Here is a 23,184-nt window from a genome sequence, read left to right on the forward strand (position 1 = left end):
AATAATTTAAAAGGTTCCTACCTTTATATGGTCTCTTTAAATGAATAACCAATAAAGAAAAAAAAGTAGAAGAAAGATTTCTGGTGGAGAGTATCAAATCTTTTGATGTTGCGAGGATTATTGTTCCTTTGATTATACCAATTTTCTCCTGTAATTTATTATTAATTTGTCAGATAAGCCCGTGTATTGTGTGTTTCTAGATCCTCTACCATAAACTTTGATAAGATCCTTCCACAACGCTATCTACCAAACTAAATCTACGTGGTTGATAGCTAATTTTGTCTGTTTAACAGTATCCATTCATAATCTTTCTAATTCAATGACTCAGACTGGGGGCCGTTAGGCCTGAACCGGACTTGTCGTTTGTTTAGGCAACCCCACTGTATAACACCCGTACCTTTGGTGTTTGGGTTTTTTGTTTTTTAAAAACGGTAAGTACACCACGGCACAGAAAAGGGAGGTGAAAATTTTAATCTAGAGACATTAATGGGAAGGGAAGTACTCTAGAGTCATGGCCGATAAACAGAGGGATATAAACTTGTACAACTTACAGCGGTCAAAGTACCTTAGCGTTGGGGATCCCAACACAAGCAGAAACGAATTCGTAACGTCGATTAAAAGAGATACATACAGTTCGTTAGCACAGCACGATAACTTATTGCTATATAATTCGGTGGCTCTTAATAGGCCCATGGAGTTAACTAGAATAGAAATGATCAAGAAAATGGTGTCTCCCTTGGATAAGTAGCTTATTCCAAGAGAGGGGCTTGTTCTTCGTCGACAACAACCGAACGGCGAGGACCAACAAAGGCTGCAAGAATACTAGCAACGAATAATAACCCACTAATGACAAAGGCAAAAATCCATTGCAAGGCAAAGGCCCTAGTGAAAAGTTGGCCCAAGCCCAAACCAAAAGTTAATACACTAGTGGAAAGACCAACGGCGTAATCGTTGTATAACCAGACAAAGTTCAATCCAAATAATAAGAAGTCCCAAATCAAGACATTACTAACAATTCTACCAACAAACTTATGGACATTGAATAAGACAGCCCCGTTCCAGAAAATTGCATAGACTAACCAGGATAATGGCAATGCCGTGGTAGGCAAATGAATCAATATCCAATTAGTTAATGGTTTGATGGAGTTTGTCTTATGAATGTAATACAATTGTAAAACATTGATAAAGTTAATAATCAATATCAATTCACTCCAGAAAAAGTGCTTTTTAACAAATAAGATGGTCCAGAAAAATGATCCCAAATTGAATACCGTGAAATGCCATCCAATTTTATTGGTGATATTAATACGATCATTATGGTTTTCTAATTGGGGCAAGAATATTTGAGTGACGAATAAAATTTGGTGAATATATAAAACAATCCAAAATACTAATGTAACAATTATATTCCCACTAAATGGAGTATTGGCAACGTTATATGGATTATGATGATCATATGGACTACGTCCAACGAAATATCTAGTATTTGCGTATATAGACAATGCAAGCGAGATGATCGTCGATACTTTATGAGTGTTAATTTGGTCAGCCATCTTGTAGTTTCTGTCTTGTTTTTTTGGCTTTCAGAATCATTAAATTATATAGCAAAAGTACATCTATTTATACTTTCAAGAAGTACCCCCAATTAATGTAGATTGCTAAATGGCATATGCGGAAATGATTCCCCGTAAAACTATGGTGTACGGCTCACCGATCCACTTTTTTTGCAGCTGCTACTGAGGGACTACAAGGTTGCAATGACGAGATGATGGTGTTACACGGGATACCAGGATGACAGTCATCAAGTTTTGCAAAATTTTCATCTTTCCATCACATTAGGGGAGTATGGGCAAAACATGGATTCATTCGGGTTACATAACTATACATTTAACAGGCACCACGGTAAGATCTCTTATGTTTATGGTGTCCAGTACCTTCTTTATCTAATTCGATAGTTTGCAAGTCTTTGACGTCAGTGGCACCATTTGATACAATTGATAATAACAAGTCGTAAATTACTTTTTTATCAACTTCTTCACCGGTGTTTTTAGCTTCAACAGCTGAACGAACGGTTTCGGTAGATCTGACAAGTAATTCAACTGTAGCAATGATGTCACTTGATAATTTTTCTAACAAGTTTAATCCAAAATCTTCTCTTACCACAACTCTTAAAATTTCTTTATCCTGTTCATCGGGAGTTAAGTGATAATTGGGCACAATAAAACCTTTATTTCTTAGTAATAAGGAAACAATTGATTGAGGGATTTCTGGGAATTTAGAACGGAATTCTTTAGAAAATCTAAAGGCAACAACCGGTAATCCAGGATAGAAATTTTCATTTCTAGTTGATTCATCTTTATGAGAATGATTTATATCATGACTTCTAGTATAAATTTTAGATCTTTCTTCAATTGAAGGAATTTTTTTATGAATAACCGAAAGAACTTCGAAAAAAGTTGAATCTTGTAAAATATTCGATAATAATCTAGCATTTTGAACTGCACTATTAAAAATCTTAGTATAACCTTCATGACCGTAAGTTAAAAAATTATAATATTGATGAATAACTGGGAATCCAGGTCTAGAAAAATTCAAATTAAAAGTTTCTTCCACCCCACCCAAATAATCTAATTTGAATCTCAAAGACTCTGGCAAATATTCAAGGTCTCTCCAAATAATCCAACCTAAACCGGCAGTGGTTAATCCGAATTTATGGCCAGAAGTATTAATTGAAATCACACGATCAACTTCAAAATCCCATCTTAAATGAGGAAAGATAAAAGGAGCAACGAAACCTCCACTGGCACCATCAACATGAATTTTAATATCTAAACCACGTTCTTTTTCAATTTCATCTAAAATTTTTGAAATTTTTTCAACTGGTTCAAAAGCACCAGTGAAAGTAGATCCTAAAATTACAAAAATCCCAATTGTATTTTCATCAATATTCTTCTTGATTTCATCCGTATCGATTAAATGATGGGATTTTTCAGTAATTCTAATAGTTCGATTTTCAACATCAAAATATCTTGCAAATTTTTCTAAAGCAACCTGTGCACACGATGCCATTAAGATATTTGGACTACTAATTGATTTATTTTCAGCAATTCTCTTTTCTTGCCATTTCTTCTTCATTGCCAACCCACCTAATAAGATAGCTTCAGAAGATCCGGTGGTGGCAGTACCAACAGTGGTTGCAACATGGGTTTGAGTGCCAGCATCAAGTTTACTTGGCGCATGCCATAAGTTACTCAAGATTGAAATACATCTTTGTTGGTATTCCAATAACGTTGGATATTCATCGTTATCAGCCAAATTCTTAACGAGATTCTCACTAATCAATTTCAAAGGAGTTTCATCAACTTGAGTATTAACAAACGAGGCCAAATTCAAGGTAGTGTTACCATCCAATGCCAATTCCTCTTTCAAGTACTTATAAACCAAACTTGAATTGGAAGATTTTAAAGGAATTTCATACTTTGGTACTGCAACATTCGATTGATATTTGGAAATAAACTCTTCATGCTCAGTCAATTCTGTCTTGCCAGATTGAGCCAAATACTTTCTTTCGATTTTTTCTGCGTTTATGTGTTTAGATAATGTCATTGTTGAAATTGGGTTAACGTAGATGTCAATTGATATAGGTGAAAAATTTAAGTCTATTTATACTTTTAAAAGGGGGCTAGTTTTTTTTTTTGCTGCCGTTTTCCCATACTAAGTCCGCATCCTGGTTTTTAGCAATTGAAGCCGGCTTCAATTGTATATTATGGTATATTTGAGTGGGTTCGTGTACTTCGTGTACTTCGTGTACCTGGTGTACTTCATAAGGTGGCTTATTGCAAAAAAAAATCAATTGTATTGAAATTGGAGCTGGTTCCCATTGAAATTTGAAACCTGCAATGGGCAAATCGGTAATTTCGGTCTTAGATCATCTAACTCACCACAACCAATTGGCTAATGACAAGGCATGGGCTTCACATGCCACAATTGACCTTGATCAACACGTTTGTCCTGCCATGCTTGATCGGCACAACCCGCTATCCGATTGCTCAGACGTAAATCAACTAACAGTACTAAATCAACTAACAAGGCACAAGTTAACTAACAGGGTATAATTAAATTGTCTCCAAACTCGCTTATATTTAGACAATTGCAAAGGACAAGCTTTTTCCCCTACTTCAATTATACGATGCTGCCAACTTAACTAGGATTGTGTCAATGTGAGTAAAGATAGTGCCCAATAATTTGCAGCCTTTCTCCAACCTTTCATGGAGAGGGCCCGTTCGAGCTATTCTACACTAGCTACGCCCAGGTCACAAGCTCAATTGGCCGCCGGCTCCACCCATCAGTTCTCTTCTCCTCCCAGCAGGTCCAATTAGGTATCCAATTACACCTTGACTGGGTTTAATTCGATTGCTAAGTCGGCTGATCGAATACACCAGTACCTTTGGGTGGAAACACTACTTTTTTTTTTCAAAAGAAAGAAAAAAATTTTTAGTCGACGAACTCGGTTGGCGCACTACAGTAGTACTCCAGTTTCAAAAGCATAGTCAAAAGGTCAAAAAATGTTTATACATTATTGTTTATTATATAAGATTTATGGACATTTGAGAATTTCGTACTTCATTATCACCTAATGCTAAATTACTTTTTAGATTGTGTTTTATTTATAATAGATAAAGATTCAAAAGCCAAAATTCAATTATTCAACATCATCGAATTTTTCAGTAGTTAATTCTGGAATATCTTCATCGTTACCGGCTGAAGCACCAGCAGCAGCACGTAATTCAGCAGGAGTTTTACCAGCTTGTAATTGTTCAGCTAATTTTCTTAAAATTTCTAAGTTTTCAGCCCCTAATTGAGGTAAGATTTGAGGAATCAATTGAGTAACGTCTTTTTCTTGTGGGTAACCAGTAAAGGCAAAAGTGTTATGTTGATGAGCAGCTTGAACACCAACTCTGTTGAAATGTAAAACTTTACCATCTTCTTTGAAAAAATTGGCTTCTTCAATACCTTCAACTTTTTCGGATTTCAATTTACCTAAAGCTTCAATCAATTTGGTATCATCTTGTTCAGTTCTAACGTTCTTCTTGGCTTTGACTCTGGCACCACCGACTTTCTTTGGACCGGCTTTTTGTAATTTGGCTAATTTTTCTGGATCAACTGGCATGTTTATCGTTTAATAGATTATTTGGAAGAAAGAAGAATTTTTCAAATTACTTGGTGGTTTTTCAACTAACTTTTTTTTTTTTCAACAAAATTATGAGTTGGTGCTTTTAGTTCCAGGCGCACGACCCTCGCTCACTCTGGTCAATTCTCCCGTTGACACAGTTCTTGGTCACGTGCCATTGCTTTGTACTTTTTTTTTATTGCAAAGATTAATAGATAAGAACGGTACCAACTAATGGTTTCTTGTAGTAATGTTGGTGATTCATAACGGTATCAGAAGGTTGAATGAGTATTTACCATCAACAAACCATTGGTTGATCTTGTTGGCCTCAATTCCCGTTGCTTTAGCCTCCGGAACGCTATTTGTTTACTCGGTATACGGGACCCAGTTAGCTGAAAAATGCCATCTTAACTCGACTCAGGCTTCAAATTTGAATATCAGTGCTACCATTGGAACCGCATTGGGTGGTTGTATTCTGGGGGTCATCACTGATTACTATGGTACCCAAATTCCAATTTTGGCTAGTTTTTTATCCTTATCAATTGGTTATAAATTACTTCATTATGAATTTAATTTAGGGGTTGATTCAAGTATCGGGTTACTTTTATTTGCTATGTTTTTGATTGGTAATGGTTCGGTTTCTGGTTACTTCAGCTCGTTGAAAGCAGTTGCAATTTATTTCCCAAATTATAAAGCCACTGCTCAAAGTATCACCATTGCTTCATTTGCCATTTCGAGTTTAATATTCCTGTTTATCTGTTCTAAAATATTTAAAGCTGATGTTTCCAAATTTCTTTATTTTTTATTTGTTTCATCTGGGTTTATGTACTTACTAGGATTTATCTTTATTAGAATAGACGGGATCATTGATCAATCTCCTAAACCAATATCGTCTAATCAAGCTGAACCTGAACCAATTGAAGAGCAACCGCTACTCAGTATCCCTTCTAAACCTAGTTCAAATCTCCATGATTTATCTTTAAAAGAATCGTTATTACATCCAATTTTTTGGATCCATTACTTAATCTTATCGATTATTCAAGGTTTGGGTCAAATGTATATTTATGGCGTTGGTTATGTCATTAAAGCAATTCATTTCCACTATACTTATTATCATAATGATCCTTCCTATCAACCTTCGTTAATTGAATTACAAGCATTGCATGTTTCTTTGATTGCAATCACTTCTTTCATAGGTAGGTTAACCCTGGGCCCACAAGCTGATTTCTTGGTTAATAAATTGAAATATCAACGTCATTGGATTTTGATTTTGGGACTAATCATAATGCTATCCGGTCATTTCTTGTTAACTCTTCTGACTGATTTAATTTCAGAAAATCTATACCACGTTAATATCCTTTTGTCAATCTCCTCTTGTTTGATTGGTTATGCTTATGGTTTTAGTTTCACTTGTTATCCTTCAATTATTTCTGATCTTTTCAATATGCAAAATTATAGTTTCCTTTGGGGGGTCATGTATACAAGTACTACTTTTGGTTTAACCATAATGACAAAGATATTTGGAATCATTTACGATTCAAATAGTAACCAGTATGATGATAATACTCATGAGTACTTTTGTGATAAAGGATCAGGATGCTATAATCTTACTTTCAAAATAACTAGTTCATTTTGTTTATTAGCAGGATCTATTATTTTACTGTACATTTTCTATAGAAGAACTCATACATAGAACGACTTTCAACAAATTTGGTATTATAAACTATATACTTGGTACATAAGATTTGAAAAAAGTATTTAGACCGAAAAATTTAAGTAATCCTTTATGAAGAATTGAAAAATAAAAAATGATATACCGAAAATAAAATAATTTTTTGAATCAGAAATAAAAACGTCCTTAAACCTTCTAATGGCAAATGAATACCAGATGCATTTGCCTTTTGTAAAGTTATTTAGTCAACTTACAATAAGGCAACGGCAAGAGCACCTAAGGCAGCACCGAATGGAGCAATTTTACCGGCGGCACCAGCTTCGTAAGAAGAAACTTCAGCTGGAGTACTACTTTCACCAGCAAGAGTAGAAGTAGATTGTTCAGTAACGGTTGATTCGGTGTCTGGGGTCTTAGAGGTTGGAGCAACTGGAGATGATTTTGGAGCTTCTGAGGTCTTGCAAACTTCTTCGGTACAGGTTTCAGTTTCAGTCTTAGAAGTTGGAGCAACTGGAGATGATTTTGGAGCTTCTGAGGTCTTGCAAACTTCTTCAGTACAAGTTTCAGTTTCAGTCTTAGAACTTGGAGCAACTGGTGGAACTTCAGAAGTCTTGCAAACTTCTTCAGTACAAGTAGCTGGAGTGCTACTTTCTGGACAGTAAGTAGTTAAATCAGTTTTGGTGGAAGAGACAGTGACTTCATCTTCTGGACAAATAGTAGTAGTTGAAACAACTGGGCTACAAGATTTGTGTTCATCACATTGGGTAACAGTAACAATTGAAGTGTAAGAAGAAGTAACAGTTGAGTTACCTGGAACTGGAACTGCAGGAGCAGAAGTTTCAACTGGAGGAGAAGAAACTGGAGCAGAAGATGGAGTAGCGGTTTCGGTAACAACTGGACCACTAACGGTTTGAGGTGGAGCAGTAACGGTAACAACACTTTGGGTTTCACTTTCTGGAACAGTGGTTACAGTGGTGGAGGTACTGGTAACAACAGAGGTTTTACCACCTTCAATCTTGGTAAGAATGAATGGAATAACCAATGGAAGAAGAGCTAAACCATCTTCTAAATCGGAATCAGAAGAAAGAGAAGTCCAGTCTAAGTCTCTGTTATCTAATTCGTTATCTCTTTTGTAACCACCTTTGAAACCAGCGACTTTTTCTAAGTTGTCAGCTGGGTAAGCGTTAACACTAGCAACAAGAAGAGAAGCAACAGCTAATAATTTGGAGTATTGCATTTTTTATTTAATAAGCGAATGTATAAGTTGGATTATAAGTAATAATAACTTGATTGATGATTTAATAAAAAAAAAGATGTCCACTTTCAGGGATTCTACATGCATATTTATACAACATTTTTCAAGGTTAAACTTGTAAGACATAAACCCGGCCTTGCTGTATTCACTTTTCAATCTGTTCAAACAATAATCTTTGCAACTTATTGACTGATGAAGAATTTTTCGAGTCCCAATTGGGAAATGCACCATACAATCTTAAAAGTTAAAAAGAGCATAAGAACAATGTTTTAAGCCAACCCGAAGCAGAAGATCTCCGCAAGAAGTCATGTATTCAGCATGTTTTGACCCTAATCTGTAAGATTCTTATTTTTAATCAAAGCTTTGAATGCGAGATTTCTATTGTTGCAAAAATCCTCTTATTGTACTTAATTTTCCTTTTGGTAAATTAACGCGAGTCTTGGTTAGCAAACAAAATAAAGAACCCTTTATTCGAGTTATTGTTCCTGGATTATAAACAAGCATTCAAACATCTACTTGACTCTTGACTACTTTGGAGAAGCGTATTGTCAACCTGGACTCGGTGTTGTCTTTTAAGTTGTTGATTCTCGTTCTGGTAACTGATGTACTCAAAAGGAATCTACTGGAAATTGTTGAAAAGCTTTTCAATAGTTGAAAGGACAGTGGAACTGATTTGTTGAAAAGCTTTTCAATAGTTGAAAGGACAGTGGAACTGATTTGTTGAAAGCTAACTTTATTCATTTTATTGTGATAAGCTATTACTTCTTGGACAAGAATATTAACTGATTTTGTCGGGTTGGTCATGGACATCCACAAGAGGTAGGTGGAATTTCGGGTCCATTAAATTGGTGCAAAAAATACATCAAAATTTCACATTGACCAACTAATGCTGACTACACGGAATCAGAAACACCAAGCCTCTTATTCCCCTGAGGTATAGCTGCCACCTCATGTATGCACTGCTCTTCTAATGTGATTGTCGCTTCTGCTCGGCATATCTACGACCATCGTTAGTAGCCAGCACCGGGGTAAAGCCTTTATAATACGGGTTCTATTATATGGGTATTCTCACGTGACTCTTTGTTTGTTTTTTTTTTTTTTTGTTTTTTTTTTTAAGTCTTTTTTTTTTCGTTTTGTTAGCGGTTCATCTCTTTGGAAGTCCGTTCTTGTTATTTTTGCAATTACTATTTACAAACTTCTATTTACAAACAACTAATCCAGCAATGAGCAATCGACCCGTCTCTGTTGAGGATATCATTGAGGGATCCAGAAATGACAATAACCTATTATCGAAACCCAAATTTCTCTCAAAACAACAACGGGAAAAGTTTGCTTCTTTAAAACAGGAGAAAGAATTGACTAAAAAACGATATTCGAAATCAAAACCAGTAAAGAGAATAAGGTACGAAGAAGAAGAGGGTGACGAGGATGAATTGAAGCTCGACAAGAAGGCAAGAGTGAAGAAAACCCAAAAATTCAGTTTCGATTGGGATGCTCACGAGGATACTTCTACTGATTTCAATCCTCTCGTAGCTTACGAACAGCCAGAAGATGATTTGGGTTATTTGGGTAAACACTGGTCTGAAAAGAAGTTGGAGGATATGGACGCAAGAGATTGGAGAATATTCAAAGATGATTATAATATTACTGCAAAGGGAGGAGGTGAAATATCCAATCCACTCAGATCATGGCAAGAATCTGGTATAGATATTCGAATTTTAGATATTTTAACTAAAAAATTGGGTTACAGTGAACCTACTCCGATTCAAAGATCTGCCATACCGTTGGGTCTACAACCAAGAGATTTAGTAGGTATAGCTGAAACTGGGTCTGGTAAGACTATTGCATTTTTGATACCTCTATTAAATTATATACTTAATATTGATCCGGATTATTTGAAATTTGATTATGCTAAAGAAATCAATATAAATAAGCCTCTAGGTTTGATATTGGCTCCTACTAGAGAATTGGCAATTCAAATATCTCAAGAAATTGAGAAATTTACTTCATATTTAAATTATAATGTTGTTACTATTATTGGGGGCCATAAGTATGAAGAAACGATTCATTCTATTGATTCGGGTGTTGACATTGTGGTGGCAACACCGGGCAGATTAATTGATTCATTAGAAAGAGGTATTATTAATTTAGATTTATGTTATTTTTTCACGATGGATGAAGCAGATAGAATGATAGATATGGGATTTGAAAAATCTTTAAATAATATATTGGACTATTTACCTTTGAACCCAATCAATAATAACTTTAAAATAGACCAAAGAATTACCTTAATGTTTACTGCCACCATAACTCCACCAATTGAAAAAATCACTAAAAATTATTTAATTAATCCAGCATATTTAACAATTGGTAATCCGAATAACTTGATAGATAATATCGAACAAAAATTTGAGTTTTTCGAAAATTCAAATAACAATGATGAAATTGACGATAAAAAATTTGATAAAATTTTTGAACAAATTAAGAAGACTAATTCAAAAATTATAATTTTTGCAAATTTTAAGAAAACTTGTGAACTATTAGCATTAAAGTTATCGAGTAAAGGCATTGAAGATCATATTGTCATTCATGGTTCTAAATCACAAGAGCTGAGAGAAGTAGCCATTGAAAACTTTAGATCAAATAAAGTTAACATACTAATTGCTACAGACGTTGCAGCTCGTGGTCTTGATGTTCCGAATGTTGGACTTGTAATCAATTATCAAATGTCGAAAAAATTCGAAGAATATATCCATAGAATTGGTAGAACTGGTAGAGCCGGTAATCAAGGTAAAAGTTATACCATCATAGATTATAACGATGTTGATATATTCTTACCATTGAAAAAATTCCTATCGAGAGGAGGTAAAAAATGTCCTGAATGGTTATTAAGAAACCTTAATACCCAGGTACTTAAGGGTTGATTAATCATCGTCACTTGAATAGTTTAATAATGAGTTAATGTTTTTATTTTGTACTTGAGTAGTTTTCAATTTGCTTAAAATCGATAAATCTGTATTTCCAAAAATTGAATTCAGAGAATCATTAGTTATTTGTTTTTGTTCATGGTATTGACCCCCTTCTTCTTCGCCTTCACTTTCAACTTCTTGGACTGTCACTTTATTATCTTTTGACTTATCATTGAGTAGTTTTTTAACTGTATTCAAAGCTTCATCTTCCAAAGCGTTTTGTTTTTGTTTTTGAGAATTTGGGTCAGGGTCTTCATTTGCCCATTTGATATTTAGGATATCATCGCCTACAATTGATTGATTCTGCATTGCTTCTTTCGCAAACTGAGCTTGATATTCCAGTTTATAAGTGATAAAAGCACAATTTTTATTGAACAAAATTTTAATTTTTTCAATATTACCAAACTCTTCAAAATGCTTAGTTAGAATATTTTGAATATTGGAGTTATTGGTTTTGGTTAAGCCGCCAATATATAAAGTTTTGTTGATTTTCTTGAATGAACCAACTCCACTCATATCATCTTTATATTCACTTGTTTTATCTCGACCAAAACAATCTTGAGTCGGTATAAAATAATCTTCACTGGTTGGTAATCGATGTAAATAGGGACAATTCTTACCCAAATAACAGCATCCTCTTGCGAAAAACAAACATATGTAGTTTGAATGTTTAGCTTTAGTATAGCCTGAATCCTTTTTAATGTTTACTCTAAAGTTCAGCTTAGTATATGGATTTGACGACGAATCTCCTCCACTCCACTTCAAATACCAAACATTGAACACACTTCCCGTTTGTGGGGGTTTATCATCATCTGGTATTGATTCTGGATCAACTTGAAGTCTCGCTGGTTTGGGTTTGTTGGTGGATTTCACAACCTTATTTGATTTAGACATTCTTGATGATCATCTCGTCGAAAGAAGAGTAGTACGGTTCCAGACTTTTTTTTTTTTTCGGAGTCTTCGAGCAATGCGTTGCAAAATCGCTGCAAAAGCAAATATATAGTGAACAGTGAGTTCAAGTCATTCAATACTTACAATAGTCTAGTTAAGAATATAGAAATATTAAATATATTAAATATATTAAATAGTAAAAACCTATGAATACAAAAGAAAATCTTTATGTAAAAATTTGTTTATTTTTTGGTCATTAAGGAAAAATGTTAGTTAAAAGGCAAGCCGAAGTGAAGAAATGAAAAAGGACATTAAAGGATAGCATTACATCACCCTTACATAAGGTTGAAGATGAAGGAAGCACCAATGACACCAGCAACGGCAATAGCCTTCTTCCAAGAGCCGGTTTCCAAGGCAGCAGCACCTGAGGAGGAGGAGGAGGAAGAAGATGAATCGGAGGAGGAACCAGATCCAGAGGAACCGGAACCGGAACCAGAAGATGAGGAACCAGATCCAGAAGATGAGGAGCCAGAGGCTGAGGAGCCAGAAGAACCAGAAGAACCAGATCCCGAAGCGGAAGAACCGGAACCAGAGGCAGAAGCACCACCAGAACCAGATTCAGAGGCTGCGGCAGAAGAAACAGCAGAAGAAACGTTAATCAAAGCACCAGAAGTAGCAGTAGATCTAGCATTAGAAGCACCGGAAGCAACACCAGAAGTTAAACTACCCATAGCAGAACTAGCACCGGCAGCACCAGAAGTAGCAGAACCAAGAGCACCGGCAGCACCAGAAGTAGCAGAACCAAGAGCAGCACCGGCACCAGAAGTAGCGGAACCGAGAGCAGCACCGGCACCAGAAGTAGCAGAACCAAGAGCACCACCAACAGCAGAACCAGCAGCAGAACGGGCACCACCAATAGCAGAAGAGGCATCACCAGCGTAGTTGACGGCAGAGTTACCAGCAGAGACAGCGTAGTTAATAGCGTTCATTATAAGTTGTGGGGATGTATATTAGTCTATTGGTTAAAAGTAATCAATTGAATGATGATGAATAAAATTAAATCAGAAGAAACCAGGAATGAAAAGACTACTTATATATAGTTAGAGTCAAGTGAAAAAACCAGCATGATATTTTTGCAAAAATGAATGCAAATTCCAAATCAATAAGAAAAAAAATGGGGGAATGGACCCAAAAAAAAAAGAAACGAACTGAATTGAATAAACTACTACTTGGTGTATAGCCTTGACTTATGTAATGGAGCTTGAAATAAAACAATAAAATAAACAAACCTCCATCAATAAACAAACTGCTGAACTAATTTTACAAGCTTTAAATTTTAGTTGACTTAGCAATTCGTGTAATTTGTGTAAAGTATAGAAAAAAAAAATAAAATAAATTGGTTAAACAAGTTGCCTGAATCTGAAATTGTTAACAATCCTCGAGAATATTCGACATAAACAAGAGAGCAAGGCTATCGGTAGTGTGACTGGAATCAGCAAGTCTCGACAAGGTTGTATTGAAATTACAGTTTGAGCCTGGGAGTAATTCAAGGCACTGGGTCATAGAACAAAATTTAAGCCATCATGATTTCAATTAATATGTTTGAATAGGTAATTTTTTGTTTGATAGATTCTGGTACCTTAATTTACCAGCCAACCGATTCAGTTTGATCGATGCTGGTTGATTTTCTTGAATCAAAACTTTAAGTATGGGGCTGTGATAATAGACTTTTGTCCGAATTCAGTAAAGTGGTTGCAGGGTTCAAAATAGTGGTGCATACACTGCCGCTTAGGTAAGCGCTTAGGTAAGCGGGAAAGCAAAGATCTTGTGACCTTAGTGGAGGTCGGTTGCTCTAGTTGAACTGGAAGGTTAAGCTAGTGATGCTAGTTGTGTAGTTGACCTACGGTAGATGAACCCATTTGTGTAGTGGGCAAGGTTGCTGGGTTACAATTGGGTGGGTAGTAGTTCTATACTTAGTAAAGTATAGTTTTGCACAATTGTAACATTTATTGAGACTTGTGATGAAAATTTTATAAAGTTGGACTGATTTTGGCTGAAAAATGATCGAAATTGTGATAAATGTGAAATTTTCAACCCGCCTTGTAATAATTGCTTTTGGGGTATCCATATTTCATCTGGTATCAAGCCTTGCACTATTGGAGTATTACAAGTTGGAGATGTAGGTATATGCAGTGGTGGTTGCAAATGAAACACCCGTACATCATCATCATAATAATACATTGGTTAATGCACACCCTGTGTCCGACCTTAAAGGGTAATTGCAACCAAGAAGTCTACCATGTAATCATTATATATATATATAATCACTATAAAAAATCATTTGCATAATAGTTTATATGATAATTTATATAATAATTTATATAATAATTTATATAATAATTTATATATTAATCTATTTAATCACTTCATTTAATCATGATTTATCATTTATTGGAATCGAACGATTTGATTAGTAGATATTTCCGCGCACGTACCTTCCCGATATGGTAGCACGATCCGACTATCTATCAACGAAATTTCCCGCTATAAATACTCAGCGAAGCCCTCTAGCCCAAGACGTTTGAAAGATTAACAAAAACTATTAATAATGTGTGGTACTAATACTTCTTCAAGTACTTCAAGCTGTTGCGGTTCTTCATGCAAATGTGGATCATCTTGCCAATGCGCCAGTTGTAACACTACTAAATTATAATCTACAAAGATAATAACTCAAATACTTCATAATTTAAATACAATAAATATAATAAATAAAATAAACTAATTATTTACTTTCTTGGTGATAATTGTAAAGTTTCCTTTTTAATGGCTTCACCTAATCTTGAATCAACTTTACCAAACATTTCAAAAACACGATCTTGAATATGAGCATCAGCAGCTTGAACATGAACAGCAATATTATGAGCCAAATGAGCTTGTTGGTTTGGATAACGACCCAAAACTTTATATAATTCACGAGGTTGTATGAAATCCCCTTCTTCAGCTTTCCAATGGAATGGACAAGCCGCACCTTGCCAAACTTCTTGATCTTCTTGTAAATTGAAATTTTTAAATTCAATTGGATGAGAAGTAGCCAAATAGTTTGGATGTTCACCTAAATTACCATTAACAGTCATTGCCCCATCTCTCATATGAGGATTGAAAACACGACCAGTAACTGGACAATTAACTGGAATTTGAGTATAATTAGTTCCCAATCTATGACGATGAGTATCAGCATAACTAAATAATCTAGATTGTAAAACTGGATCAGCAGAAGGTTCCATATAAGGAACAGTATGAGCTGGAGAAAATGCAGCTTGTTCAACTTCGGCAAAATAATTCTTTGGATTTTCATTCAATTGAAATTTACCAAATCTTCTTAATGGATAATCTTTATGAGGCCAAACTTTAGTTAAATCAAAAACAGAAAATGGGGCATTTTTAGCTTGTTCAGGAGTCATAGTTTGAATATAACAAGTCCAGGAAGGTCCATTTCCTTTAGCAATGTTTTTAAATAAATCTTCTTGAGCAACATCAGGATTAGATCCACTCAATTCTCCAGCTTCCTCATTATTTAAAGTACGAATACCTTGATCACTAATAAAATGAACTTGAACATAATGCCATTCTCCACGTTTATTTGACCATTTATAAGTATGACCAGAATAACCATTCATTTCACGATAACTTGCTGGAGTACCACGGTCAGAAAATAAAATCATCACTTGATGAACGGACTCTTGATTAGAAGTCAAATAATCCCAAAACATATTAGCATCCTTTAAATGAGTTTGAGGATTTCTCTTTTGAGTGTGAATGAAATGGGGGAATTTAGATGGATCACGAATGAAAAAAATTGGAGTATTATTATAAACCAAATCCAAATTACCTTCTTCAGTATAAAACTTAGTAGCAAAACCTCTTGGATCTCTAGCAGTGTCAGCACTTCCCATTTCCCCACCAACAGTGGAAAATCTGGTGAAAACTTTGGTTTTTTTACCAACAGTATCTAAAAAGGCAGCACCACAAATATCAGTAATATCATCAGTCACTTCAAAAACACCGTAAGCACCACTACCTTTGGCATGAACAACACGTTCAGGAATACGTTCACGATCAAAATGAGCTAAAGAATCAATCAAATTGAAATCTTGTAATAATAAAGGTCCATGTTTACCTACTCTTTGAGTAGCAAAAGCATCGGGAACTGGACAACCGTTGGAATTAGTAAATTCTGGAGCCATTTTGTAAGTAATATAAAGTTATAAAAAATTAATAATTCAAATTTTGGAAAGAACTTCAATTGGGTGATTCTCCGTTTATATATGATAACGTTTAATTTTCAGTGTGAAAGTAAGCGGGGTGGGATTGTGAGACAAGTCCAGACCGAATCCAGTATTAATAACCGTCATCCACACCAAACCGTCTAACCACTGCTACTTCAACAATCTACACCAGCTACACCAGCTACACCAGCTACACCAGCTACCCCAGCTGCACCAGCTACACCAACACCAACACCAACACCATCCACACCAACACCTTCATCTACACCAACCCCAGCGACTCCCACCATTTACCCTGTCAAACTCCGTCTGCTTAGCATTTGATCCTCTGTGATTGGCTGCTGCCCTCCCTGATGGCTGAACCGTGGAGAGTCAACGGAAAAAAAACCTCTGATTTTAGACCGAGGAACTGATAAAGGATACATGGAACTAGGAACAATTGGCCAGAGTGAGGAATCTGACACTGAGTGCTCCACGGCTTTCACATGATTGCTTTTTACAGTAAGCGGTTCCCCTCGCCGACCACCGATATCACCGAGTACAAGATCCGTACATATACAGAATTTTTTATACACCCGTACATATACATTTTTATACACCCGTACATATACAGAATTTTTTATACACCCGTACATATACATTTTTTATACACCCGTACATACATATTTTTACAGCGGCTAGCCCAGCGATTAGCTGCAATTTATCAACTCTTCTTCTTCTTCAACTCTTCTTCTTCTTCAACTCTTCTTCTTCATCAACTCTTCTTCTTCTTCTTCATCAGCTCTTGATCAGCTCTCTCCAGGCTTTGAACTCTTGTGTAAGTAAATCACCATTACGTAATTTCTTGTTGGTTTCATAATCAACCTCTATCAATGATAGACTTCTGGAACCAGGATCATAACTTAACTTATAACTTTTAGACTCATCATTATGATCGATTTCATTATTGATCCATTCAATCACTGCACCATACCACTTGATTGCATTTATGAAAACAATCTTATTAGGATTGGTCTGATTAATTGGATTCTCTTTCATTAAAATTGGTATTTCATCAGTTTTAAATACCTCAACACTTCTCAATATTAAATTTTCATCTCTAAATCCATATATGATCTTACGAATTCCAATTAAAAAACTTTGTGCCCATGTTTTAAATAATTTTTTTTCAAAATTAACAACTTGTCCATTATGTTCAATTACTTTACTTGTTTTCAATTCGACATAATGTCCACTTATATTCTTTGAGTTTCCTGGTATATAATCATAAACACAATCCACTTCTCCTGCTAACAAAATCCCCGTTTGTCCAACTCCACTTGAAACAACACTAATATACTGTTCATAATTATTAACAACTTTCTTACTTCTTTTATCTATGGTGGATCTACTACATTCAGACCATGGCTTAGGTAATGTACTTATGGCTTCAAACTTATATCCACTATATTCACATCTTTCTGCATATTCATCTTTTGATGTTGGTTTTTGAAAATCAAATTCATCATTATTCTTCATAAATAATTGTCCATCATATCCACTTATATAAAATTCAAATCCATCTTTTAAATTATATGGTAAAGTTAATAATTTCGTTAATATTCCTCGAAAGGTTATTATATCAATTGATTTAAGCTTTTCTTGTTGATTTTTTTCATATTGAATTATTGATTTTAATAAAGCTCCAAAATCAGCTACATTCTGTTCTGCAGGTATCTTCTTGAATTTTGAATACCCTGCTCCTAAATCAATCTGTGAATCAATTGAATTATCTGGTAAATAATAATATGGTAATGCTTCCTTTTTCAGCACTTCCTCATCGTATTGCCATTCTCCGTCAATATCTCTTGAAAATGAATAAAGCTCCTTGGGCTGTTTCAATGCAGTGGTCTTACTCCGTGAATTCAATGGAAAGGTCTTCATCATCTTGGGCGTGCTAAATGAATTCAAATAAATACAATTCAGTATAAATAAAATATAAATGGTAAGCTTGATGAGCTCAATTTTTTTCTTTGGAATGAAAAAAAATAAAAAAATACTACTCCTGCATAAATTGGTGTGAGTAAAACATTATCAAAATTGATTATATCATTTTGAAAGAGGTTTCGTCTGTTTTATCAATCATATCCAGATAGGATGCTACTAATATGGTCATGTCTCTTACCTTTGGCACTAGCTCATAATACCACCTCTTCATCACCTATTTCGAGCCTGTCCTATACTTGCTCACCTGTTTCATGTCCAAATAATTTACAATCTATTTGTATTTCTAATACTTGTGATTTAACAACTAGTTCAAATATCTTTAACTCATTTTCCTTACCAACCTCTCCATCCACAGAAACTGAAGAAATAGTAGAAATTATACCTTCTCCAATAGAACATGAACTAAGTCCTACTTCAAATCTGAATACCACTCAAAATCATGATTTCACCACTACTATAGCAAATGATGAAATCCCAAAAGAAACTCCGAAAGAAATTAACGAAGAAGAAATAACAAGCATAGAATTTAATGCAATCACAGAAGAAACTCTAATAGAAGATATTCAATCCGATGATTATGATGACTCTAGAAATGATACTATAGAAGACTCAATCGACGAGTGTCACTTTATGTCTTTTGAAGAATGGAAACGTCAAAAAGAAGTTAAATCAAATGAAAGTGAAAACATTCAACAACAACAACAGCAACAACAACAACAACAACAACAGCAACTGAATCAACAACAACAACAAAATCCACCGGAATTTGAAAATATGTCCCAGTCAAACTTAACCGATTTGGCCCTTTTCCCTAATAATAATAAAACTACAAACTCAACTGATCCAAAAATAGAGATAGAAGACAATGGTAAATTATATAAAGATAAATTTAATTACGCATCAATCGATTGTGCTGCAACCGTTGTTAAAACAAATACCCATGCAAAAGGTGCGTCATCGATCCTAACAGAAAATAAAGATTCATATCTATTAAATCAATGTTCATCACCGAATAAGTTCGTCATTATTGAATTATGTCAAGACATTCTAGTCAATAGTGTTGTAATTGGTAATTACGAATTCTTCAGCTCAATGTTTCATGATGTTAGAATTTCCGTCAGTGATAGATTCCCCGTAACAAACGGTTGGAAAGTATTGGGCGATTTTGAAGCCGAAAATATAAGAGATGTTCAACAATTCAATATTGAAAATCCTTTGATTTGGGCCCGCTACTTAAAATTAGAAATATTAAGCCATTATGGTAATGAATTCTATTGTCCAATATCAATAATAAGAGTTCATGGGACAACCATGATGCAAGAATTCAAGTTAGCAGAAGAAGAAGAAGAAATTAAAGTTTTAAATGATTTTAAAGTACAAAGTGAAGAAATTGTTAATTCAACTACAAGTACTTCATCTTCTTTCGAGAATGACGATGAATGTAAAGTAATTATTCCTTATCTTGGTTTAAACCAATTTTTAAATGAAATCAACTCAACGAGTGATTACTGTAAGGCTTCAGATGACTATGAAAGCCCGGAATCTTCATCTTCAATTGCTCCAACTGCCAAAACAACTCAAGAATCTATTTATAAAAATATCATGAAAAGGTTATCATTACTTGAATCAAATGCAAGCTTATCTTTGCTATATATCGAAGAACAAAGCAAACTATTATCAACGGCTTTCACAAACTTGGAAAAAAAACAATCAAATAAATTTGATACTTTAATCAATAACTTTAATAAAACTATCAATAATCAACTAAATCACTTCAAAAAAGCATACATAACTATTCAGAATGATGCGATTGCTTTATTCAAACTACAAGAACGGAACCATCAAACTTTAATTAACGATGCAAATAAAAAATTGTCAATATTAACTGATGATTTGAAATTTCAAAGAAAGGTTTCTATTTTTAATACAATCATAATTTTGTGTTTACTAGTCTATGTTATAATTACCAGAGACGCTTATATTGATGATCAATCGTATTTCTATGATGAGATAAGTGACTTAGAAGATGAACCTTTCTCTCCTATCACTGAAAATGGGAATATTGATGATGAACCAAGAATTAGTCTTCTGAAAGAGGAACAGGTCAATGAGAATAATAACCTAGGCGTCATTAGTTCAAATGAAGACATAGTTGAAAAGAGCTTTAACAAAACCATGCAAAATCACAAGCAATTCAAATATCCCGTTGGATTTAGTCATAAACTTCAGAGATTCAATAATGATTTCAGCCAAAATATCAAGAAGCTTAAAAACTCAAAACCCAAAAAATAGTAATTTAATTCTCATATTCTTTGTATCAGTTGCATACTCGTACTCTTTATATTCATTCTTTTCGTTACATTTAATTTGCATGAATCTCACATTTTACATTAATAATTCAACTTAATATTAATTAATATATAATATATACAAAATATTAAAACTATATACACTTAAAAATTTGGAAAATAGCCTGATAGAAACGGCTAAATCCATCACAATTCAAAACTATAAACAAGGAGAAAGTAACAAAAAATATATTGGGAGAAATGAATAAAAATTATTGGGAAACTTCAACAGTCAATCATATCAGTCATTGAATATAGTTGGAAGATAACGGCAAACGTCAAATTTATTCTTAGTTTCATAAATATCAGAAGCTAGAAACTTCTTCTCTGTCGGCCCTCTTCTAATTTTTATATCTTTTAGATTCACTGAAACTACCGAATCTTGATTTGCTACTACCATCTCTTTGGTTATATCTGGATGAATCTCTATCAAAACCTCTATCAAAACCACGATCATTAAAGCTTCTATTATTGAAGCCTCTATCCTTGTAGCCTCTGTCAAAACCACGATCATTAAAGCCTCTATCATTGAGACCTCTGTCAGAACCACGACTATTGAAACCTCTATCATTGAATCTTGAGCCACCACGTCTATCGTTAAAGTCTCTATTATTGGATCTGTAACCACTTCTACCGAAACCGGAACCACTTCTGTTTTTACTGGAACCGCGAGGCTTGAAGGCAGGATCGTTAGGAGACATATTAGGCGGGAGAGCCATGATAGAACTTATATCGTTATAAGAAAGCCCTAATCCAGAAATTAATCTTCTTCCAGCAGGAAATTTATATTCAGGATCCTTCAAGAATTCTCTCATAAGAGAGACAATATCATCGAATACGGCTCTCAAGTTGAATTTATAACTAGCGGCTTGGGATCTATAGAACGAAATTAATGAGGTTCCATATTCTTCGAATTCGTCTTCGAACATGTTAATTTTTTCTTTAAATTCTTGATCATCTGTTTCAAAATCTTCATACTTTTCAACTTGATTGAAAGTGATTCCAGTTTGATCTTCTAACATACGAATATAATTAGATTCACAAGGAGAACTAAAGATAATGGCTTTACCTTTAGCACCGGCTCTTGCAGTTCTACCAACTTTATGGACATAGTCAGCCAAGTCGATAGATGGAGCGAATTGAACAACATGAGAAACATCTTTAAAATCTAAACCTCTAGCGGCAACATCAGTACAAACTAAAACCCCAGATTCAAGTTGACGGAAGCTCTTGACAGCCCTGTCTCTACGAGATTGTGTCATTTTACCGTGCAAAGGAGTAACAAAGCTTCGACGTTTTTGGAAATCGAAAAGCTTATTCTTGATGGCTCTATTTATAGTAGAAGTACACCATTCGACACCAGCAATAGTTGGAATAAAGAAGATAGCCTTAAAATTTTTGTTCTTATTTAAATTTTTCAAGATAAATGACATGGCACCAATTTGAGATTGATAAATATTGTCAGTCTTAACTAAAGTTTGATGAATATTCTTATGAGCTTCTGGTTCATCTTTATCAACACAATCAATAAATCTGTAGTTATTAGAAATGGTATTACGTGCAAATTTATCAACATTTTTATCAACAGTAGCACTAAACAAAACTGATTTAAGTGGAGTATCTGGAACCAAAGCGTCTTTACGGACCCCTCTTAAAATACTATCAATGCTATTCAAATGTTCTTCGAAACCTTGATCCAATAATCTATCAGCTTCGTCATAAATTCTATATTTGATATCACTACAAGCTTTAGCGAACCCACGAGTATTTTCCAAACAGTCTAACAATCTACCAGGAGTAGCAATAACAATAGCTGGGATATCACGAGGTGAGATAACAGTTTTACGACCCCCAATCAAGGTTTGATAAGAAATATTCTTTCTTTGGTTACCTCTTAATTTAGAGATAAGTTTATGGAATTCACTTTCAATTTGTAAAGCCAAATCCCTAGTAGGGGCAACAACAATAGCTTGTACTTTATTATCTCTTATTTGTGCAGCATTTTCACTGGTTAGACAAGTATGTAAAGTTGGAATGATAAAAGCCAAAGTTTTACCAGTCCCTGTTTTAGCACGGCAAACAATACCTTTTTCTTCTCTCAACATCGGTAAGATAGATCTCTGTTGAACTGGAGTCAAGTCTTTATAACCAATACCAACATGAGTTAAAGGAGTGACAACATGTTTGTTAATTTCTGGATGTTCAGCAACTTCAAGGAATGTTGATGGAAGTATATCGGAAACTGCACTCTCTTCTTCACTAGCTTCATCCTTACCTTCAGCCAAACCGTTCACATCCTTAGCATTTGCTAAGACATTTGCAGCAGCTGGAATAGTCTCGTTACGATAAATAACGGCTGATGAAAATGGTCTAATTGGTCTGATGGTCAAAACCGAACGAGCAGCAGCCAGACTGACAACCAGTCTGGACAAAAGCGTCTTTGAAAAAGCCCGGATTAAGGCCATACTGTAATGAATAAACGTAGTAAAAGACCTATAAAGAAGAAGACTCTGAATATACTAGGTTATCTAAATTTTTCAAAATGGGCCATCTCGTTCTTCACAATATCCGGTTACCACCTCTTACCTAAGCGGGCAATTTCCGAGGGAG

General features: G+C 34.6%; 13 protein-coding genes across 13 annotated transcripts; 4 read left to right on the plus strand and 9 right to left on the minus strand.

Annotated features, from left to right (window-relative positions):
* Window positions 1-511: 511 nt before the first annotated feature.
* On the plus strand, window positions 512-748 carry HYPBUDRAFT_102333 (U2 snRNP complex subunit YSF3; the record flags this gene model as incomplete). Its single annotated transcript, XM_020218189.1, has 1 exon — window positions 512-748. One exon carries the CDS (start codon window positions 512-514, stop codon window positions 746-748), a length of 237 nt encoding a protein of 78 aa, XP_020078819.1.
* On the minus strand, window positions 585-1,614 carry HYPBUDRAFT_151379 (uncharacterized protein). Its single transcript, XM_020220463.1, has one exon. The coding sequence runs from the start codon at window positions 1,551-1,553 to the stop codon at window positions 750-752; it is 804 nt and encodes a 267-aa protein (XP_020078820.1). The 5' UTR covers window positions 1,554-1,614; the 3' UTR covers window positions 585-749.
* Window positions 1,615-1,887: 273 nt separating this feature from the next.
* On the minus strand, window positions 1,888-3,606 carry GAD1 (glutamate decarboxylase; the record flags this gene model as incomplete). Its single annotated transcript, XM_020218306.1, has 1 exon — window positions 1,888-3,606. One exon carries the CDS (start codon window positions 3,604-3,606, stop codon window positions 1,888-1,890), a length of 1,719 nt encoding a protein of 572 aa, XP_020078821.1.
* A 1,096-nt stretch (window positions 3,607-4,702) lies between these two features.
* EGD1 (Egd1p) lies at window positions 4,703-5,170 on the minus strand (the record flags this gene model as incomplete). The annotated part of the gene is made up of 1 exon (XM_020218280.1): window positions 4,703-5,170. One exon carries the CDS (start codon window positions 5,168-5,170, stop codon window positions 4,703-4,705), a length of 468 nt encoding a protein of 155 aa, XP_020078822.1.
* A 250-nt stretch (window positions 5,171-5,420) lies between these two features.
* HYPBUDRAFT_102618 (uncharacterized protein) lies at window positions 5,421-6,863 on the plus strand (the record flags this gene model as incomplete). Its single annotated transcript, XM_020218209.1, has 1 exon — window positions 5,421-6,863. One exon carries the CDS (start codon window positions 5,421-5,423, stop codon window positions 6,861-6,863), a length of 1,443 nt encoding a protein of 480 aa, XP_020078823.1.
* A 16-nt stretch (window positions 6,864-6,879) lies between these two features.
* HYPBUDRAFT_151380 (uncharacterized protein) lies at window positions 6,880-8,197 on the minus strand. Its single transcript, XM_020220464.1, has one exon. The coding sequence runs from the start codon at window positions 8,074-8,076 to the stop codon at window positions 7,093-7,095; it is 984 nt and encodes a 327-aa protein (XP_020078824.1). The 5' UTR covers window positions 8,077-8,197; the 3' UTR covers window positions 6,880-7,092.
* Window positions 8,198-9,317: 1,120 nt separating this feature from the next.
* On the plus strand, window positions 9,318-11,018 carry HYPBUDRAFT_154772 (mRNA splicing protein; the record flags this gene model as incomplete). The annotated part of the gene is made up of 1 exon (XM_020222062.1): window positions 9,318-11,018. One exon carries the CDS (start codon window positions 9,318-9,320, stop codon window positions 11,016-11,018), a length of 1,701 nt encoding a protein of 566 aa, XP_020078825.1.
* A 156-nt stretch (window positions 11,019-11,174) lies between these two features.
* On the minus strand, window positions 11,175-11,912 carry HYPBUDRAFT_98763 (uncharacterized protein; the record flags this gene model as incomplete). Its single annotated transcript, XM_020224019.1, has 1 exon — window positions 11,175-11,912. A coding segment is annotated over one exon (738 nt), but the record flags the coding sequence as incomplete, so codon positions are not given.
* A 240-nt stretch (window positions 11,913-12,152) lies between these two features.
* On the minus strand, window positions 12,153-13,002 carry HYPBUDRAFT_164360 (uncharacterized protein). Its single transcript, XM_020222664.1, has one exon. The coding sequence runs from the start codon at window positions 12,941-12,943 to the stop codon at window positions 12,290-12,292; it is 654 nt and encodes a 217-aa protein (XP_020078827.1). The 5' UTR covers window positions 12,944-13,002; the 3' UTR covers window positions 12,153-12,289.
* Window positions 13,003-14,740: 1,738 nt separating this feature from the next.
* CAT1 (catalase A) lies at window positions 14,741-16,198 on the minus strand (the record flags this gene model as incomplete). Its single annotated transcript, XM_020218103.1, has 1 exon — window positions 14,741-16,198. The coding sequence occupies one exon, from the start codon at window positions 16,196-16,198 to the stop codon at window positions 14,741-14,743; it is 1,458 nt and encodes a 485-aa protein (XP_020078828.1).
* An 819-nt stretch (window positions 16,199-17,017) lies between these two features.
* HYPBUDRAFT_101793 (decapping nuclease) lies at window positions 17,018-18,166 on the minus strand (the record flags this gene model as incomplete). Its single annotated transcript, XM_020218147.1, has 1 exon — window positions 17,018-18,166. One exon carries the CDS (start codon window positions 18,164-18,166, stop codon window positions 17,018-17,020), a length of 1,149 nt encoding a protein of 382 aa, XP_020078829.1.
* A 672-nt stretch (window positions 18,167-18,838) lies between these two features.
* HYPBUDRAFT_99380 (uncharacterized protein) lies at window positions 18,839-20,209 on the plus strand (the record flags this gene model as incomplete). Its single annotated transcript, XM_020224032.1, has 1 exon — window positions 18,839-20,209. A coding segment is annotated over one exon (1,371 nt), but the record flags the coding sequence as incomplete, so codon positions are not given.
* Window positions 20,210-20,773: 564 nt separating this feature from the next.
* MSS116 (ATP-dependent RNA helicase) lies at window positions 20,774-23,078 on the minus strand. The gene has a single exon (XM_020220465.1). The coding sequence runs from the start codon at window positions 23,037-23,039 to the stop codon at window positions 20,916-20,918; it is 2,124 nt and encodes a 707-aa protein (XP_020078831.1). The 5' UTR covers window positions 23,040-23,078; the 3' UTR covers window positions 20,774-20,915.
* Between the last annotated feature and the right edge of the window lie 106 nt (window positions 23,079-23,184).

This window comes from Hyphopichia burtonii (assembly GCF_001661395.1).
Source record: "Hyphopichia burtonii NRRL Y-1933 unplaced genomic scaffold HYPBUscaffold_1, whole genome shotgun sequence".
NCBI classification, from domain to species: Eukaryota; Fungi; Ascomycota; class Pichiomycetes; order Serinales; family Debaryomycetaceae; genus Hyphopichia; species Hyphopichia burtonii.